This window comes from Temnothorax nylanderi, unplaced genomic scaffold (assembly GCF_030848795.1).
Source record: "Temnothorax nylanderi isolate EJ_2023f unplaced genomic scaffold, tnyl_v1.0 TNYL_tig0013_pilon, whole genome shotgun sequence".
Classification (NCBI taxonomy): Eukaryota; Metazoa; Arthropoda; class Insecta; order Hymenoptera; family Formicidae; genus Temnothorax; species Temnothorax nylanderi.
The window spans coordinates 244142-265525 of NW_027249075.1; the positions used below are offsets into that span (position 1 = coordinate 244142).

The 21384-nt window shown below is 41.2% G+C and overlaps 3 protein-coding genes across 8 annotated transcripts in view; 2 read left to right on the forward strand and 1 right to left on the reverse strand.

Annotated features, from left to right (window-relative positions):
- The first annotated feature begins 335 nt into the window (after window positions 1–335).
- Window positions 336–2503, forward strand: LOC139767914 (vacuolar protein sorting-associated protein 26C). Of its 2 annotated transcripts, none has more exons than XR_011717243.1 (6): window positions 336–777; window positions 854–997; window positions 1118–1510; window positions 1582–1678; window positions 1757–1896; window positions 1975–2503. XR_011717243.1 is itself a non-coding variant. In XM_071697647.1 (6 exons), exons 1-6 carry the CDS (start codon window positions 721–723, stop codon window positions 2055–2057), a joined length of 900 nt encoding a protein of 299 aa, XP_071553748.1. In that variant the 5' UTR covers window positions 358–720; the 3' UTR covers window positions 2058–2193. The 2 variants fall into 2 exon arrangements, 1 of the variants encoding a protein (XP_071553748.1); XM_071697647.1 differs by having other exon boundaries at window positions 358–777; window positions 1771–1896; window positions 1975–2193.
- Window positions 2131–6475, reverse strand: LOC139767913 (protein mono-ADP-ribosyltransferase PARP16-like). 3 transcript variants are annotated; one of them, XM_071697646.1, is made up of 8 exons: window positions 5407–6475; window positions 5276–5326; window positions 3730–4077; window positions 3508–3663; window positions 3203–3412; window positions 2919–3084; window positions 2696–2828; window positions 2131–2622 (listed from the first exon to the last, which is right to left on the reverse strand). In XM_071697646.1, exons 3-8 carry the CDS (start codon window positions 4051–4053, stop codon window positions 2463–2465), a joined length of 1149 nt encoding a protein of 382 aa, XP_071553747.1. In that variant the 5' UTR covers window positions 4054–4077; window positions 5276–5326; window positions 5407–6475; the 3' UTR covers window positions 2131–2462. The 3 variants fall into 3 exon arrangements, with proteins under 3 accessions (XP_071553747.1, XP_071553746.1, XP_071553745.1); XM_071697645.1 differs by lacking the exons at window positions 5276–5326; window positions 5407–6475 and adding an exon at window positions 4375–4683; XM_071697644.1 differs by lacking the exons at window positions 5276–5326; window positions 5407–6475 and adding an exon at window positions 4474–4676.
- A 1661-nt stretch (window positions 6476–8136) lies between these two features.
- Mef2 (myocyte enhancer factor 2) overlaps window positions 8137–21384 on the forward strand; it is a 70996-nt gene continuing 57748 nt past the window's right edge. For 2 of the 3 annotated variants that reach the window (XM_071697655.1, XM_071697654.1), the window contains exon 1: window positions 8137–8808. The gene's annotated coding sequence lies outside the window, so the exon portion shown is untranslated. The remainder of the gene's footprint in view (window positions 8809–21384) is intronic. The other variant, XM_071697652.1, reaches the window with a different exon arrangement.

A 21384-nucleotide genomic window follows, 5' to 3' on the forward strand; every position in this document is an offset into this window, starting at 1 on the left:
CGTAGACGCTGAAAAAAAGCTTGCCGTTAGTGTAATTTTATTTATACGTAAATAAAATTATCATTTTCGTGCTTTTTTTTGAAATTGTGATATATTAACGACTTGTCCAGAATTCTCGCAAATTCAGAGCACGTGTTATGTCTGTTCGGAATGGATTATCGCAGAATTACTCCATTTCCCCTAGATAACACAATAGAAATTTGGGAAATATAACTAAACAAGAACGCTTTGAAGCGTTCTCTTCTTCTCACGATAGAAATTTCGGAAATAAGTAAATAAGACGCTTTGAAGCGTTCTTCTTTTACTTCTTTCTTTACTAAAAGAAAGGAGAAGGGGAGCATTACGAAACATTTGTAAGTGGACCTTCCGAAAATTCCTATAACACATGCCCAATGACAGTCCGAGCGTCTGCTGACGGGGCTGACTGTCGGCGGCGAACAGCTGATCGTAAATCACGATTCGAGATGACAGCTGTCTACTCGCGAAACTTTTAAAGTTTGCCTTCAGCAGGTGGATCACTTATCAGTATCTTGTCACCTTTCTTTTGCCAAGTTGTACTGAACATTTGGAATAAATCTATGGAATTAACTGGAATATCGAGCGCATTGGTGACTATTAATTTACTCGACGGTGTGCGACTTCTCTTGACAGATGAGCTGATGACGTTTTCGGATACCCTTTGACAAACGTCAAAAAGAAAGTTGAGAGACCACCCGCAAAATGTCTATCAATATAGACATAAAATTGAAACGTGCGAGCAAGATATATCACGAAGGGGTTAGTTTTATTTTGGTCTATTGCGTTATCGCGTTAATTGTGGATGTTCGGGATTAAAATTGAGGTTATGTCGCAGGAGGTGGTTGCCGGTCTGATACTGTTGAAAACCAACTCGGACGTGAAGCACGATGGCATATTTCTCACCATGGAAGGCTCGGTGAATTTGCAGCTTAGCTCCAAGAATGTCGGTATCTTCGAGGCGTTTTATAACTCCGTTAAGGTAAGCATTTTGTTGCGGGCATATTGATGCGAGGAGACCGTTGAATTACTTGTTTTTTTTTTCTTAATATGAATGCAGCAGACACTAACTTTTTATTATGTAAATTGTAATCGTTTTCAGCCAATACAGTTAGTACAATATACCCTGGATGTTGCTCCATCGGGAAAGATTCCAAGTGGCAAGACGGAAATACCATTTGAATTGCCATTAAAGCCAAGGGGAAACAAATCCCTTTACGAAACGTATCACGGCGTCTTTGTGAATATACAGTACCTGATACGCTGTGACATAAAAAGGAGCTTCCTCGCTAAAGATGTGAGCAAATCGTTGGAGTTTATAGTCGAGGACAGGGCAAGCGCCAAGGTGGAGAAGGATCATAGTAAGATCGTGTTCTTCAAAATAATGCCGGAGTCTCTGCAAAATACTCGGGACCGATCCAACGTACCGAGGTTTTGCATCTCGGGAAGATTAGATTCCTTATGCTGCAAACTCTCCGAACCTCTGACAGGAGAAGTATGTGGCTTCTTTTTCTTCACTTATCAGTATCATTCAGGATAACGCTTTCCTCTATCTATTATGTGTAGGTAGTGATCGAACAGTGCGACGCCATTATAAAGTCTATAGAGTTACAATTGGTGAGAGTGGAAACTTGCGGATGTGCGGAGGGATATTCCAGAGACGGTAAGAATGTTATTACGCGGCCAGGTTCATGTAAAAATGGATACATTGCGGTAACGAGAGAGATGAAAATTGACAAAGATGTTATTTTACAGCGACGGAGATACAAAACATACAAATCGGGGAAGGTAATGCTTGCACAAATCTCGCTATTCCAATTTATATGATATTTCCGAGATTATTTACGTGTCCTACGTTGAGCACGAGCAACTTCAAAGTTGGTAAGAACACTATTACGTTATTGCATTAAAACAGAAATGCAAATTACAGTTACAATGTAATTCCTTTTTTTTCTCTAGAATTTGAGGTAAACCTTATCGTTGTGTTTGAAGACGATTATTTAGTCACCGAGAACTTTCCTATCATACTATCGCGATATTGAAAGTTGTAGAAATAAAAATATTTTGTAAAATAGTGTGACCATATATATATATAAATTTTTGCCATATAAAATATATATTTAATTGCCACATATGTATTTCAAAAATGTATATAAAAGATAATGTTTTTTACACATACGCACCAGTGGACGAGTTCGTTATAACCGAAGGCTTGACATAAAAAGGCTGTAAATGCCAAAAATACAAATCACAGAAAAGCTGTTTAAACAAAAATTTTTTCTTGTATAAATTTTTTTAAGCACTTGTAGTTTTTTTACGCTATTTATCTTGGCACATGGAGCATATTTTTTATGAAAATGTGGCATTTGGCAACCTTCTTCTTTTATGTCAAGATTTCAACTTATAGCAATATCAAATTTGCATAAATTTTCATTCTTATTCTTTTCTTATTCAAATCCTGCTTTCTGAATAAATAATCTATAATATTTTTCTACTTGTTTGTTCTGCGTTAGTCCGACCGAGGCTAACAGTACGACATAGCCGAGCACAAACGTCAGTAATTTGTGTTGCTTGAACCATGCCAGTAATCCCGTATTATCAGTAGTACTGAAGACGTAAGATGTTTATAGCAATAATTGCGTGATAAAGGTTAATTAACATTATGTTACACACAACTTACCTAGTTGAATGGAGATCTTGACTATAAACGAGCAAATAGCGTATTCTTACTAAATCGCTATTTGTCACTACGAAGTACTTGTCCGGTATTCTTCCACCAAGTGAATCACTCAATGTATTTTGTGCGTTATCTCCTGCAACACAACACTATTCTAGAAACTTACTCTTTAAACCTTGATACGCTGTAAATTGTTATCACTCGCGTAGATACAGTATACGCTTACTTGAATCTCCTCTCTTTATGTCAGGATGATTAATAAGCTCACAGAGAGCTATACAACTTATCTCGTTTCCAAGAAGACTAGCGCCCCAACCATAACCCACAGGACTGTACGGTAAGCTCACTCCTAATTCGCTCGAAAAGTATATCCCTTTGCCAAACTCTGACCTCTGAAACAGCAAATTATTTAAAAATGCGCGCTAATTTCTCGTAACTTTAGCGACACAGAAAAGTAAGTATAAGATGACAGAAATAATTCCAATTTATTTTAATGTCGATTTGCTGTACTTTGCACATGTTTTGTTGTAAACCGTAATGCACGATGGAATGGAAGTTTTCCAAACGGCTGCCATGATACGCATAAAACGTCGAATGATCTTTAGCGCTTGATTTCCATTTCTCTTCTGCTGCGGATTGTTTCGCGCTTGCTACTTGAAATATAAGATTTGGAGCTGCAACCGGCACCGCCAATGGCACTTTCCTCAGTATGGAATTGTACTGTAACGTAGAAACTTATCTAAGATTTTTTGTGCCATACCGTAGCATGTTCTTACGATTTTTGAAACCTCGGTAATTGTGATATGCGTACTTACACTTTCTTTCGGCACACTCTTAATATACGGATCTCTTAATCGTAGTAATACCCAATACAATAACTCTATTGTTTCGCCGTAATTCTCGTAGGCACCAGCCTCACCAAGCTCTTTGCATATCACGGGCAAAGGAGGGACTGACTCTATGGCTCTTCTCTGTAGAGAAAATGATACATAATATCAATATCGTATATTGTTCTATCAAATATCAGAGATATTTACCAAAGCTTCAATGTCCTTGCATTCGTTTTTAATGTACATAGGTGGAAACGGTCTTAAGCAACTGTCATAACGGTAAGTGTTGGACGCCGCCACAAAAAGGGACCACTTCAAGTCGGCAGCTCTTGGATCTTTCTCCAGTAAATGTTTCAGCGACGATATCTTTCTTTCCGCATCTTCTTCGGTCACACCGCGATCTATTTGAGACGTATATAATATATCTAAGCCAGTCTTGGTTACAATCTTCTCCCCTGGAACCTCGTATTGTCCAATCTGCCTTGCTCTGGCACCTTTAGATGCCTCGTGATTTTGATTAAAGTACGCCATTGTTTTATTTATTAACTCTTATACCTACAAATATAAAATACATTATGTTATTTTGTAATTAATTCATAGGAATAATACATATCGTTTCGTGTTATTATAACACATTATTGATAAATATAAAAAATGCCTGAAATAAAGTGCAAGAACCGAATATGGTAAAGTTTTTCATGTTGCTACATACATATGTAAAACTACAACTTTACAAGTCATTTGCACGTGTTATCAAGTACACCTTAAATACAAATTATACCATTTTCAGAAAATAATGCATAACGACATAATACATAAACATTATCGTTTCGCTATCAATTGCAAAATTACCTAAGCACTCGCACAAAAGGTAGAAAAAAAGAGCTCGCCTCGAAACAAAGTATAAGGATCCAAGATAAACGTACAGGTATCACTAAAAGCTATATTTACCATGCATCAACGAAGTCGTGCAATGATGCACATAATTTTTGTATTTTTATCTTTTCTATTGTCCTCAAATTGTCCTCACTAACATAGTTGGGCATAAACAATAATAGCGAACATATTGTGGAGTTCACAACATTGTAGAAATAACAAGCATTTTATCTGACTGAAAACAACTGTTCTACAGGGACATTTAATTCCTCGCCTGTGTATATATCTAGTAATATATATTGTGCTTAAAGGCGCACATAGATGACGCGATATATCAGATTTATAATTCACGAGAAGAGAGCTACAAATGAAAGTTTACTTTTAATTAAAAAAAATATATATATATATGTATATAATTCACGAGATAAAATGTTTATATACACCGATAATTTATTAATTGTTATATAATTACGAAAGTAGCTAATAATAAAAACTTTACAATAACGTTTAAACGGAGAAAGTTTAAAGGGAGGAAAAGGAATAAAGTACAATATATATTACAGTAACATTACAATTTTGGTAACGCAAATTTTACTGTAAAAATATTTTGTAAAACATTGTCGCAAACAGTTCGTAATTTGAAAAATTCAAGTTTGTAGACTATCGTCGAAATTAATATCTATTTATAATGACAGGAATCAATCTCTGATTATTTTTTATTTGGATCACTACTTTTTTTTACAGATACTTCTACTTTTTACAATTAAAAATTCCTCTCTCTTTCTCCCTAGCTCTCGAAAAATACGAACGGTTACAACCGTGCGACATTAACTGATTTGTCATAAAAGATTATCTCTGTCTCTTTATATATACTCACAATGTCTAGCATTCATCTTCCTTGATCCTTGATTCGCAACCTTATCGCGCGCTAGAAACGATCAGCATTTAACGAGCGTGGAGTTTCTCTATTCAGTGTGGATTTGCTATTTCGTTTCACAAGAAATTTACCTCACAAGGGAAATCGCGCGAACATGTTCCTAATGTTTTTCGCGACCTGTCAGACCTGTGCCATATACATTCGCCTTCCGTTTGTTTCGCCGTCTTCATTTATTCTCCGCGGCGCATTTTTTAGACGTTTATTATCAAGGCACGCATGGGAAATGTGTGTCCACTGATATGCGCATAAATTCACACATTAGGGACGTTAGAATAAGGGGCGTTATAGGGTTTTAATACTTTTAATGATCCCGCGCGTGTACAAAACTGTGTGGAAGGCTGACTGTACATATGTACAATTTAAATTTGAATCTTCGGAAAAGAGAGAGACGGAATTCAACGGCGGATTTCGCGACGACGACAACGCTAGAAATCATATACTCGAGAAATTTCGCGTTTCTCTTTCGAAAATACCGGTACTATAGTAGGTGCGCGGCAGAAATAACATCGCGATGTTGATATCGTTAAGGTCTCCACCTTAGGCGAGATTTCGATCGTGCGTTATATTGCAGGCAGGCCGTATCGCGGATTTTCGCGTGTGATCTCGGGATTATGCATATAAATGTCGCGGTTTCGTGTGGGTACGCGTTTATTACCGGTTAGCACGAGAGACACGAGCGCGGCAGTTTAGCGCCCGTCTTACATCACGTCGGGGCGTGCGAATGACGTCGCGCGCGAATGTCGACGAAATGGCACGCCTGCTCGTTTACGGAGGTTTCGGTCCTAACGCTCCTAAAGAAATCTCGTCGCGAGAAAAATGCCGATCGAACGAGCACGCGTATAAAAATGTGTTCGAAGCAAGAAGAAAAAAAGAATAATTTATTCAGGCCGAAACGTCACGTATGTTACACGCGGGACCATGGCATTAGTACGTCAAGACATAAATTTATATGCTCCGATAAGCGCCTAAATTCACGTTGTTGAGGCACCAATGACTGGCAATGACCCCTGTGCATATATAAAATTGCAAATAGTTTCTAAATAGGGACGAATATGATTTTAGATTGCGATATATCAATGTGGATCGAAATGATCGTATCTGACATTGCTGGGGAGATCTCTTTATCCTTGCTCCACTAACGTAAATACTCGTGCACAAAGTTCTGGCGATACCAGGCGGATGCTCTTCGTCGCGCGGACGAACGTCGAATATATATGGATGGTAATAAATAGATCGCTACATTTCATTAGTTCTGGAACGATAAATGATAAATTAGTCGTGAATTTAGCCGTATAGAAACCGTTTATCGTATATTTCTAAAATACCGGCACCTTTTTTCCTCAAGGGTATAATGACTTCATAAATATCGCCGCGTATGTTAATGACACAAGATCGTGATATGTTAATGGCGCACTTTGTCCTCCATTACGAACGGAAGGGTTACGCGCGCCGCGGGGGATACTTAGAAATAATCACAGTCGCAGGGATATCGACTTCATCTTTCTATTCGAACACGAAAGCGATCAATCCGCCGATACGACGCACGTTGAGTACGTACGTTCTAACTTTAAGCGACATTTTTTAATTTTAGCATAATTCTACATTACACACTTATATATATCTATCTTTTCTCTTTTTGTCTCTTTTGTCTTTTGTTTGAAAACAACAAAATTAACGTTTCCCAAGAATTCTAATAATTCGATTAAATCTTATGTAGTTCCCGTTTACTTAAAAAAAGTACGGCAAATATTCTCTATCTGCTATTTTAATTATATTAAAATCTCCCGATAACTGTTCAGTCGAATACTTAAACATGAGATAAGCTGTTTTTGAGCAGTATCCAAAAGTGATTCTGCATCTTTATCAAACTTCTCAACAAACCCGGAATCAATTATTAATATTAGGTTCCTTATTAAAACGCATGGCATTTGGTTAAAGGAAAGATTAGATTAGAGACGCATTAATAATAATAATCTTTTATATTCGACCAAACTGGCTAGCTATAATTTATTTAATGTAACTGTCACGACGTTTCGATCATTAATGTATCTAATTATAAGTCATGAAAGCAGTAAAAAGTATTTCAGAAACATCCCTCTAGTCGTGGCATTGTGCCAAGCAAGTCACAAATCTAAAAGGTGTTTCGTATGTCAAAAACTCAAACAATATACACTTTACTTTGACGTACAATTAAAGCACCTTTTAGATTCACGATTTGCTTGGCACAATGCCGTGACTAGGGCTGCGTTCGGAAACGTCACCCGGGTACACACGGGTATACTCCCTTCTCCTTCTAACTCGCTGAGATAGAAAGAGAAGGGAGTATACTCGTGTGCACTCGGGTGACGTTTTCGAACGCAGCCTAGGATGGATGTTTCTGAAATACTTTCTACTGCTTTCATGACTTACAATCAAATACATCAATGATCGAAAACGTCGCGACAATTGCATAAAGGATCATTATTGTCAGGTACGTATTTACTGGCGAAGCAAAAGTCTAAAAAATGTTTAGAGATAAACTAGGCGAATTAGAAATTTTGCTGAAAGCAATTCCGCCGGTCGCGTTAATCTGAATCGGAGCTCGGTCGAAGTCGGGCGAGATCGCGGGGACGCGCGATGACGCGACGACGCCGGAACTCGCTGAATCGCTCGCTTGTCGCGCGCAATGGAAACCCGACCCGCGCCGCGCGCGCGACGGACGACGGGCCGACGCGACGGGCCGGGATTTTCGCGGCGGCGCGATTGGCCGGCCTGCGGCTCAATGTCACGCGGCTTCAACTTCAAGGTAAACTATCGGTGACGTCAGTGTACGTCACTTAACAAGTGGGAGTGGATGGATAGATGTCGGCAGCCGCGGTGTGGTACCTCGCGAAATCGCATCGCGCACGGTATTTGTCGAAGCCCGTTCGCCGCCGCTCCGACGCGATAATGCCGCGCGTTTCTTAACGATATGTAGTGCTGTGTGACGGTAGCAGCAGTGGCGTCGACCGACTCGTCTCGCACGTGTCTCGCCGTGCGTGGAAAATCACCGAAATACGTTCGCGCATGCCCGACCGCCGATGACGTCACGAAAATTGTGCTTTTGATCCAAGCCAAGCACTCTCCTCGGCGCGCGCGCGCGCGTGTGTGTGTGTGTGTGTGTGTGTTTGTGCGGTCTTTTTTTTTTCTCCTCTCCCTACCTCACCCTCCGCCCTCTTTCGCTCCGTCTTTCTCTATCTACAACTTCGTCCCTCCCTCCTGCGTTTTCCCCGTCGTTCGTCCCGCTCCCTTCCTCCCACCAGCTCTCTCTCTCTCTCTCTCTCTCTCTCTCTCTCTCTCTCTCTTTCCTTCTCTCTTTCCCCTTTTCCCTCTCTTTCTTTTTTTTTTACTGGACGCACAATAATGTTGCTGTGCAAAATCAAATAATCACCGGGGGGCACGCGCACACGACGGGGGAAACCGTGTGGGAGCGGTTGGACCGCCGACGGAAAATCGTGAGTAGCAAATCGTCTTCTCCCTCGCCTGTTTACCTTTTCAAAAGTTATCCGTCACAGAGTAGCCTGTCGGACATGGCCTTCGCTTAGCGCGCACACCCGCGCGCGCGAGCGCGAGCGCGAACGCGAGCGGTGTATGTGTGTCATGTACACACGTACGCACATGTACGCGCGCCCACCCACACACACACGTTCCCGCGTGCAGCGCGAGCGCGTAGCAGCCGCACGCACACGCACGCACGTCACGTCTCGGTCTCGGTCTCGGATTTCGATGGACCGCGAGAAACGGAGCGCGCGAGAGCAAGAGAAGAAGAGAGAAAGAGAAGAGAAAGCGAAAAAGAATCTTCAACCCTCCCGAAGGTCGCGCGACAAGATGCGCCGGGATGCATCGCGAGATTTATTGATCCTCCTCGCGGGTGTCTCTGGATCGATGGAGAGAGATGACGGCGCGCGCGACGATCTCGCCGATTGCTGCACGGCCGTAGCGAGAAACCGGTAGATCCGCGTTTCTGCGGGGGAAGCGGGACGGCAAAGGAGGATCGGTAATCTCCTCGATGGATTGCCGGTGGGTCCCCGGGGGAGAAACTTCGAGGGCTGACGTTGGGGTACCGCGCTCGGGACCGGGAAAGAGGCCGGGATGACGGAGGGGCGGGGGGGGGAGGACACGCAGCGGTGACAGCGTCGGCAGGCAATCCGGATGCCTCGCGGATGTCAGGGGAATCGGGGATTCGAACCAGCTGATGCTCTCTCCAATATGGGACTCCGATTCTGAGATTACGGGAGAGGGAGGGAGATCTCTCGATCGGTGCGGTGCCGGTCGAAAACGCGCCGCGTCGGGAGATCCGCGAGATTTTTGGCGGAGGAGGGACCACGCCTCGGAGATCCACCACGCCGGCACCGGTTGCTTCGGCCGAGACGTTGGCGATTACCGTTTATTACCTCACGCGAGATGATTTATCGCCGATTATCGTCGTCGGCCGATCCTTACGTGCTACCTGCGCTGGCTCTTTTTTTTTTTCGCGCGAGAGATGATTTAACATATAAAGATGATCAATAACGCGTGGATGTGTGGGAAAATGCGACGCGCGTACGTTGCGTCCGTGCGTGCCGATTCTTTACGATTTCTCGCAAACGCTTGGCCGTTCGGTTTTTTAAGACACGTCGACGGGTGTCTGTGGCAATTTTTTTGAAACGCGACGGGAACAATAACAGTTGCGGACACAAGTGCCCAGCCACCGTCGATCAATTTTGCGCATGTTTCTTTCCTCGGTTTTGCACAGCGAGCTCCCCGCAGATGATGCATCGCTATACGACGACGAATTCCATTTCGCGAATCCTTCGCGTCGTCGCGAAATAATTAAGTCATACATCGACTCGCGGTGGATTGAGAAAGAACGCGTAAAATGTTGTTTACTACGCGTATCAGACGCGGTTGCAAAGACGCATTTAGTGGCACGCGGGGTGAGATGTATTTTTTTTTCTTCCCCCGACAATGAAGTTGCATCGTAAATTCGCTTGTGGCTTGAGCCGATAAATCGCACGGGCGACGTCGCCGCCGCGATATCGAACCTCTATCGCGGGTATCGTCGGGTTGTTGTTAAATATTATAAAACACAACGTGCGTGTTGTGTCCGCGCAAACGCTCCGTTTCGTACCGCCATCTGCAGCGGGCTCGATCCCACGTCCTCGCAAAATCGCGATCGGTAATGCAGAGATCTATGCGCGAATGCAACGTTGTGGCTGCAGCTTCGTTTCCGATGCCCCAATATCGCGTCGACCTCGTCAATGAGCTTGCGATACAAAATGCATGATCAGACGGGATTTAGTTCTTATACGAAGATATCGCGAAACTCCAGACGTTAAGTTTGGAAATTGCAATAATTTAGAGAAAATTAAATATGTTTATAAATCTACTCTGTATATATGTACGTACTCGCAACTTGAAATTATCGTTACAATCATTGTTTCGGTATACGAAGAAAAATATGCAACTCAATGCATTTGAAATGAGAGGAACATATCTCATTATTTTATTATCGCTCATTTGTTTTGCATGCGCATGTATATCTGATGTGAGTGCGTACGCTGTTGAAAGTTTTTTGTGTGTAAAAAAAGCAGGCAATGAAGCATATTTTATAAATTCAATAAAAAAAAATATGAAACTGGGTCGAAAAAACCTATCTTTAAAAATTGATTGTTTATATCCATTAATTATTTGTCATTTTATCGTTTAATATCGTACGAAGTAATTTTCAAAAAGGTCAGGCTGAATTTGTTAAGCAAAACAGGACAACGTAATAATTTTCCGATAGTGGAGTTAATTTTCAATTTTATGATATTTTATACAATTAATTAGTATCCGCAGGATGACTGGAAACATCCTACCCCAAATTCTCAACGGTCTTAATTATCTTCTTATTCAGTGCCAGAAACATTATGGTATCGTGTACTTTCGGTATACGTTCGCGTGGGAAAACGCAGTCAAGAGATGACACAATGACGAGTGTGAGTAATGATAGGCGCCAAAGGTATAATCTTAAAGAGACGCAAAAATATTCTCCTTTCAAAGATCTCGGAACCGCGTAATTATATGGACGAATGCCTAATCTTTTTGAAATCTCTGAGCTGCGCTCCTTGCGTAATCGTAACGGAATATGCGTAGTTAGAGTTTGTTTTTTTCCGAATGTCCTTCAGGCTACCATCGTGATTTAATATATATTTAGGACACCTCTCGTGCAGTCGTATATATCAATCAAATTATACACGGAGCCTCGTCCTCGATTTCGTCGCGAAATTATAGATCGTCCTATCAGGACGCTTCGGATCCGTATATTATTCATCCGTGTTCGTTGCATACCATAAGTTATTCCGCAAGGAGTCTTCGGCGAGAAGAGCGCTTTTCACCCGCGCTCGCATTTTTCCTCCCCTTTGTTACTTTTTTTTTTTTCGCCGGAAAACAGGCGGACGTGAAGAGGCAAGCGGCGCGCGAGACACGCGTTCGACTTTTCACGCGCGTTTCGGTAGCCTTATCGCGGATGCCGGTTTATCGCGATATCTCGGCTAACCGTGGTGTGGCGAGGAGGGGGGGGGGGAAGGAGGGTAAACCTAGACCTACCCAACGTGTATAATATGTGCCACGCGACAATACGCGGCCCCTCGTATGACCTCACGCGGCACAAAGCGCGTCACAATGTACGTCCCCGAGGCTATGCAAATCCGCGGGCCAACATGTGATGACCTAAACGTTGACTCGCTCCATTCTATTCGAGAGTGTGTGGGCAATACCGACTCGCTGACGAATTATTCGGTGGCCCCGCAGTCTTTAAGATACATGCACGTGCTGAAGTACTGATTGTCAGGAAGTTCAAGGTCTAGCTCTCTAGGCCGATGGTAAAATCATTTACGTAGGGCCAGTCGGTGGACTGATAGCATCCCTCTTGCGCCGAGGTTATCGTCGACCCCGTGCGAATGAAGACGAGATTAACTCTGCGTCTAGTGCAGGTAAAAAGTGCTCGTAAAATTCATCTCGTATTTTGTCCGCTTTGTACCGTGGAGCATTTCTCTCGGAAATGAATAGCAGTGATATTAATATAATTAAGAGGATAATTAAAAGGATGTATAAGGATACATGAAAGCTTTATTATTCATAAAGCTCAATTTTGTCAATATAATTCACTTTTTATAATTCAATTTACATTTTATTTGCGTTACATTTATGTCAGTATGCGTTACATTTATCTGCCATTCGGCAGATAAATGTAACGGCAGATTTTTAGATACGATCCGAATCGAACTTGATGAGTACAAAATTATTTAATTGAAAAATCAATGATCGACAATCAAATCCTAACTTTATCTCGGATATTTATATGCAAAAAAATGTGTTAAAAAAGTTAGTTTTAATTCCATTTTTATTACCTTGAAAAGTGCTTCAAAGCGTTAGCTCTTATCTCTATTATTTCATTCAATCGGGTTTTTCGAATTAAAAGTAAAACCGAGAGGCAAAAGTCGATTGATTAAAGTGAAATTATTTTTCAAGATTAATTCGTAACTTTATAAGATTCCGCGTAATCTTCAATTGCGGAAAATCCAAACTGGAATTAATCGTTACTATAATCGTAATGAAGATGCATCGTAATATATCGAGCCCGTGAGAGCAATGTCACTTGAGGAGAATTAATACCCAAGAGGGCAATCGTTACCATCGGATAAGTACTCGGCACTTGTAAGTATTCGGCGATAAAAGCGTGTGGCAGCTAGAACGCAAAGTCCGTGTTTGATTACATAGCTCTTAAGCGATTTGGCGATAGAATATACATAGCCGCGAGGAGTTAATGGGCGATATTTATGAAATGACATGTTTACATCGCGTACAGTAAAGTATTCAATGTTTAATATTCAATTATATTATAATTTTTATACGCGATTGATTGCTGCCCGCTGAATTCTGGCTGTATCCGAATACGTAAATATCAGTTTTGCATAAATGTAACGCAATTAAAATATAATGATATAATGACTGAAGGTCACTTGATTATTAGCAACGCAAATTGTGTATGAAAAATGTGCGAATGTATTAATATTTCAGGAGAAACGTAAAAATATGTCAGCAGATGGAAAAACATTTTTTAAAATGAAATATACATTTTTAGAAAGTGTCATATATATAAATTGTGACATAACTTGAAAAATATGTCAATATAAATGCTTGAATACTAAGAATGAAAATTACTATATTTTCATACTATATTTTCGATGAGAAATATTAAATCTATTTTATTATTATAAGGGAGTGTGTGCCTAATATTTATATTTTTGCCTAGTACTTTCGCTTCTCGTATGGTAATTTTTTATGATTATGGTATCGATTTATCAATAACAATTTACGATCGCGTTATAAAATATCGTGAGATTAAAAATTGTACGTTTGTAAATTCTCTATTGGCGTTTGATATTTTATCCGGCAACTGGTAGTCCCGTTATCAATAAACAATGTTTGAAGAGCGCGCATCTAATTTTCAATTACGTAAGGCAACGGTTCTACCGCGCCGTATAATCTTATCAACTGGTGTACTAGACTTGCACAAATTTATATATACCTATCATCGACGTTAATACACTCCTCGGCATAGCCTTCTTTTCTCATTCTAATAAGCAAGGCGGGCGCGATAAGAAGTATCTATATTACATTATCCTAACATCTTTTTAGTCGTAGATTCTCGCCGATATGTTGTTATAGAATGACATCAGCGGCGTGACTAACGAATTCAGTATCGAACCTGATTTTCGCATACATTACGTATTACATATGAGGTTCTTGCTAATGCATATGCTATACTTGACAGAAATATACATATACATATATATATGTTAATATAATATAATTATATATATATATATATATTATATATAAATAAAATAAATTAATATATTATATTCTATATATATAGATATGAAATAATGTATGATTAGATACGATAAAAAGAGAATGACTTCTTTTTGTACTTCGGGGTATCGCGGGACTGCTATATTAGCTCGTTAAATATTTAATAGGCAAGGGAGAGAAACCAAGTGTCGCGTATTTTGTCACCGGCTCAAGATATCGACCAGCTGACGCACTCTGTTTACCTGTTTACCGAGTAACACGCAAAACACAATATCAATTAGTACACACAGAAGATTCCGCCTACCGGGGCACCTTACCTACCTACCCGGCACGTAAACTCTCGTGTTACGTCGACTACTTCACAGCGGCGGGTTACGCAAGGTTCACGATGAGATTATAGTCGAATGACTATTACCCGCAAAACGGATACGACGTCGGCCGCAACGGATTGTAACGCGGAAGACATAACTTCGCGGACGTGTCGGCGATGCATCATTCTTTTATACTCGGCTCTACGTCAAACGCGTTCCACTTGGAGATGCAAAAATCTTAAAGATTTAAAAGGCGCGGTGCTCCCGATCGATCACGAAAGTATTACAATGGATTTCGGTTAGCATGCGTCCCCGAGACAAGGTAATCGGGATTAGAAAGGATCATTCGTCTCCGACTTTCAGACGATTGTTCAAGGTGTACTTCTCTCGAGTCACTTTTAATCGCATTTGGACGCCTATTCACATCGAACGGTGATCGATGCCCGTTTTCTAATATTCTCGTCGTGCGCGCACGTTATATTAAAACGACCCCGTTAGCGTGACGTTTTCTGTATCATTCATGCTTTAATTCTTTAGCGCGGCCGTTAATATGTGCAGTTAGATCGCGCGCGCGGCCAAACTTACGACGGAATTATCCGCGGACATTTTTGGAAATCGCACCGCACGTATGTATATTTCACGGGGACCTGATTTCTAGACGCGCAGATATCTCTCTCGTCGCGCCCGAAAAAGCTCGTGGGTTCATAAAATTTCCACGAAAGAAGAAACTCTGCTGTGCACGTCGCGCGGTCGCCGATCGATTTGCGCCGCGCGCCATCGACGACGACGACGACGACGACGACGACGACGACGGCGACAACAACGAAGAATGGTTCCATCGATCATTTTCCCGCGGGTATCGGATCCAATTTTACTGACGTCAGGTGTTTTGGGAACGTTATTACGTGAGCGAGCGTGCCGCGAACGCGTCATGTGTTACATGTGTATGGATCTGAAGGGAAATAATTCTTATCGCGTCAAATAAGCCGTCAATTCATGTAATTCGTGTAAGACCTGCGGCGTTGCTTCGGTTACTTTGATCGAACGGTCTTCCGCGTTAAGATCCGATGCAGCAAGAACGAACGATCGAGCTACCGTTTCTGCAAGACGGTATTGCCGAATTTGCTCGAATTTCAAATATATGTTCCCCAAAATCGATAATCGCGGTCCGAAAATATAATTTCATTACTTATATCGGCATCAACCCTTCGGTTGATTTGCAAACTTAAAAATTCTGCCAAGTACATAGATTATACCAGATGTCAGTAACACGGAGACTTTTTTCATATCTTTTATTAAACGTATTACAAGAAATCAGCATGAAGCATGTATTACCCGCGTTAAATACAGAATAAAAGGTAATTTTTATTATTCGCTGCTTTATTACTGTAACGTATTTCTGGACAGTGCATCAATTTTGCAAAATCTGTATGTGTTGCTTTATCACGAAATTATGCTGGCGTGAATCAGGTGGTAAATTAATAATGAAGATTATACCGAAGTTACATGCTGCATTGTTAACGCGAAAAGGTTGTGTCACTATACGCGTTGGTTGTATATATAGATTAAATATTACGTGATGATTAACGATTAACGCGAGTATCGTAAAACAGTCGCCAAACAAAGCGACGATACTTCCCTGGATTTTTCACAAAAAGTGACGCTATTGTAAGAATTTCAATAAACGTCATTTGTATAATAGCAGTAGCTATTATTATTTTTTGAGCGATAAAGCGTCCCAACTATTATAATAATACTGAATAATTAAAACACCCTGGATGTGATTTAGACAAGACGAAGCGTTGACTTATTTGATCCAGTTACTCTAGAATTCTGACGCGCACTTAAATAATTCAGTTTGCTCGTATTTTTAGAAGCGAGATAGAAGTCCGCGATGGAATATATGAGATAAGTATATTAGGGGAAAATTTGATGGAAATTATACACTAATTTTGGCCATTCGCGCCATATTTTATGGAAATAAAAGAGACATACTTTTCTTCTTGCTTTATTTCAACTCCGGCGCATTAAAAGATCTCTCGAATACTGTCCATAAGAGTCTGTACAGCGGAAAAAGCTTATTTTAAACGTCATACATAAATATATCCAACATTTTCTTGATAAAATTAGAAATTTTAAGAACTGTCTGTTATCTATAATTTGCAGAGTTTGACAGATCTTAATCTTTATTTGTATTGAAATGTGTGTTGTTGAAAATTGTGTAATCGACATTGGAAATTATATGGAACAAGTGGAATCAATATACGAATAATTATTTAATTGGTAAATTTTTAGTAGTGGTAATTTTTTAAATCAATATTTGTTCGTTAGTTTTCAGAAAAAATAACTTGGGATAATTTATGATTCATATAACCCAAAAGAATTATCGTCGGTATTATTAATAATGTAATCAATAATATTGTTTATTATTAATGAGACGCTCTATCGAATATAAATAAAATTATTTTTGAATTTCGTATTGATCTGCGATGCATGGAATATTTAATACATTATGAAAATTCTATTAATTAAAATAAATATAATAATTCTTGCTCAATGATAATAATTAATCAAGTATATATCATAAAATCACGTAATTAAGAAAGAAGCTTCTTCGTGCAAAATGTATCTCGTAAAAATTATCTCTAATCTTTCATGTGTAATTCCATGTGTAAGATTATTATGTAGTAGACATTATTATTCTCGAGATCAAAACAGCTATAAACTTTTTCAATAATTTATATAATGAAGACTAATTTTCTCTTTATCAAACATAATATATGAAATTCCATTTCAAAGAACTAATTAAGGGCTAAAGGTTGTGCGGAATCAAGAAACGTAACTATTGGGTAAGATTACCGTCCCATGTCGCCAAGGGTTCGCGAGGCACGCTGATAGCAGTCTGACGCGATTAACTATATGCTCGTTATACTATTTCTATTATACTTATACTCTCTTTCGGCGGACGCCCTTCGGCGATGATCGTCGCGCGCGCCTTCGGCGACCTTGAGGGCGCGCGTCGGGTCAGGACTGACGTAAATCTTCGGCGTGTGCTGGCGCAAACCCCCGGGTGCATTCTTCCGCCCACCCCCGTGAACGGTGTGCACGTGTCATCGCGTCGCAAGAGGAGTCAATTGCGATGTTCGCGCGTATCGCTCGCTGCAAAGGGAAGAGAGTCGGAGAGAGAAAAGAGAGAGGGAGAGAGAGAGGGAGAGAGAGAGAGAGAAAGAGGGAGGCAGGGAGCGAGACAGAGCGTCAAATGACGCAAGTCCCTCGGCTCTCGTGCGCAATTGCGGGCAAGACGCCCGTACGTTCGTTCGTACGTTCGTTCTTTCCTTCGTTCATCCGTCCGTCCGTCCGTCCGTCCGTCCGTCCATCCGACCGACCGGTCCCCTTTTTTCGCTCCTTCACGCGTGTGAAACGCGCAGAGTGAGCGACGCTATAAGGGCGCCGCTCACCCGGCAGGAGTTACCACCGTTGCACCTTGCCGATGTTCATCGCCGTGCTTGCATCGGTCACCGATGCAAAGGGAACATTATCGAATGACGTAAGTCGATGCGGTGCGCTCGAGCAAGAGGAAGGTGCATCCTCTCTCCGCCTCTCTTTCACTCTGTCTCTCTCTCTCTCTCTCTCTTTCTCTTTCTCTTTGCCGGCTTTACCCTTTGTCACGTGTGGCTCGCACGTGTACGGCGATCCCTGCGCATCTCCGGCGGACGCCTCCCCGGCCGATATTGCGACTTTCAAATATATATGCATCGCGGTCCCGATCACGGTCGCGCGACGCGGCACGCGTGAAAATAGCAAAACGACGCGTCTGCCCGCTCCGTGACATCGCACGGGTCTTTTTTACCCATAAACTCGAGGGGAGGGAAGGAAATGGAAATTTGAAACTTTACTTACGGATGTTATAATTAATATATAATTGTACATAATTATATTGTATAAATATATAATGAAGATGAGAGACTTGTCCAACTTGTCATCCTAATTTTAGTGACAGTGATTCGACGCCCAATATCGGGCTTACGATTTCTCATGATATGTTTTATTATATACCTATATATGAGGCATAGTCTATAAGTAATTTTAAATAATATAAATCGTATATAAAGAAGATAATATAATTTAGCCAATTTTTCGGTAAAGCGAGAATAGGAAATTAAGTATTCTAGATATTTCTTTTTCTGTATCTTTGAACCTTTAGTAAGTATTTTTTTTATGTCATTAGGATAAAAATGTATAACAGTAATAATAATGTAGATTAAAAATTAGGACAATTAGTAGCTCTAAAATAAATTATGTTCTCGTACTTTTTTAGCTAAAAATTGAACGAATCCGAGTCTGAACTGAGATACGTTCTCAAAATGGATTACTATCATATTTTCTTCTGACTTTAATGTTTCTTAAAATATATTGCTAGAATGGAAATGAGAGGTTCGCATAGCATAACTATAACACTATTGAATTGTCTACTTCGAGGAAAAGAATTCTGGAGTGTCTTTTTAAAATATTTCCGATCTTACTATACATAAATGTTAATCACCATTGTTATTTATTATTCAAGTACTGAAATTTTATCCTGGCATAAGGTTCTATTTCATAAGGGTGAGGAAGAGAGAGAGAGAGAGAGAGAGAGAGAGAGAGAGAGAGAGAGAGAGAGAGAGAGAGAGGAGAGAGAGAGAGAGAGAGAGAGAGAGAGAGAGATATAAAGTTGCGATCGATATAAGTTGGCTTGCAAGTTTATGGATCGTAAAATTCAAACTATCGATGTATACATGTCGGCGCAGTATTCGCCGTTCGCGTTACGAACATGCGAGCTGTCTGCATCCGATTGAAGAAGTGTCCATTTACACGAATGGTCGTGCCACCGCCAGAAATCAGAAAAAAGAGACGAGGATCTGTGCCGCTGTCGCGGTCCAACCGCGACGTGCTCGACAAAAATGGTAGGGTAGTCACGGGGGTTAATCGATGTCAGCTGCACTCGCGAAGAAAATACCGCTTCTGACCGGCTCTCGTTTTGATCCTGGTCTCATTAATCTATTCGTTACATTTTGAAATTATTAAACAAATATTTCTCTTCGCAACGAATCGCCTCGTATTAAATGACTTATTGAACCGCTCATTTAAAATCGAACGGAGGATGCTGTCACACTATCTATTTATGCTTCCCCCCTAAGTTTAATTTATGAAGACCTTTAAAGTTTAATTGCTTGTAACTCGACTACCATCAATGTCTCTTCGAGCGAGCGACATTCCTGTTGATCTGACTTGCAGGGTTTGTGATTTCCGATAATTGGTAGCGGTTGCGGGACACCTCGCATATTAGCAAGCGTATGCCTCTTCTCTTAAATACGCATTTATGTATTTTTAAAATAAAAGTAATATCAGATCTCTATTTCACCTCGTCTCCGACGAACTGAATTTACTACGACGAACAGTCTTCACGAATCTTTCACGAATTTCCAGACGCGGTAAGTACGTTCTTTTCCGTCAAGAGCGAATTTGTTTGATATCGTTCAATGCGTATCTGATTGGATGAGAATCCGAGATAAATTCCGAACGGTGAATCTTTTCGTCTCCCCTTTTCCCACGTGCGATTCGCACGTGTCGAAGTATCTTGCGATACTGGCACATGATGTCCTTCTCGTCGCGGTTCGCGTCGGTCACCCCAAACGCGGGCACGTCAGCGGAAGGAAACACGTCGAATGAATACACCATTCGCGCCCGAGAGGGAAAAGGGGAATTACAACTTGGAACTTACAACGAGATCCAGGTTAGAGAAAGAGAAGGAGGAGGAGGTGGAGGGAAGGGGCGAGGGAAGGCAGGGAGACGCGAGAGGTACTCGTAAGTGGGAAAAGCGAAGAGCGCTCTCGCACGTGGCCGATAGGACCACGTGGGCTTTTCGCCTGCGTCACCGACCTACCGGCCGACCGAACAAACGAACGAACGAACGAACGGACCGACACCCCGTCGCCTGTATTGATTGAGGGTGGCCATGGTCGTTTCCATGGCGACGTTTCTTTTACCTGTATGCCGCGCGCCGTGCCGCGCGCATGCATGATACACCTTTCCGGCCGTATAATGCTGCCGCCGCCGCGCCGCCGCGCGCCGCCGTCGCGTAGGTGCACGAGGTGTACCTGCGGCAGGAGGATCGGGTGGTGGATCCTCCACCCTCCCTCCCCGACCTGACCCTCGACCCTTTCTCCTTCTTGTCTTTCTCCGCTACTGCTACCGTGCGGAGGAAACGGAACGCGCTCGATATCGAGATAAGAGATACGAATCCTCGCGCACATACACACACACACATACATATATATGTACATACACACACATACGCATCTAACGTTCCCGATTTCTTTCGTATTGAATAATAGAAACTGTGTGTTTTTTTCTTTTTTTCTTTGTGACAATTTTGATGCGCCAAGTGGAAAAAGATGTTACCTTGTGCCCTTTTCAAAACTTCGTTTTTGATGACGTATCGAGGCGTCAAGTGCACACACAGGTACAGTTCGCCGTGCGATTCACCGAAATAGAATTTCTCCCTTGATTCTCCCTTGCAATAGGAATAAAGTGACGGAATAACGACACGCGAGCCACATATAGCGAAAAACATTATTGCGAGTTAAGTTGTTACAGTAATCGAGCCCGCTTCTTTAACGGTATAATCTACCCCGCTCGAGATGATCAATCTAAATTTGATTTCCTTAAATTAAGGCTAATTTTTTCGAGCTCTTAAAGAACTTGGCTATGTTATTATCGCATCGCAGTCTTTGATTATTCATTATTTGTAAGTCGGTAACGGGTAAGCTTCAAACTAGTCCTTGATTAAATATACTCATTATTATGTTATCTCTACAATCTGGAGTGCGCAAAATGCAG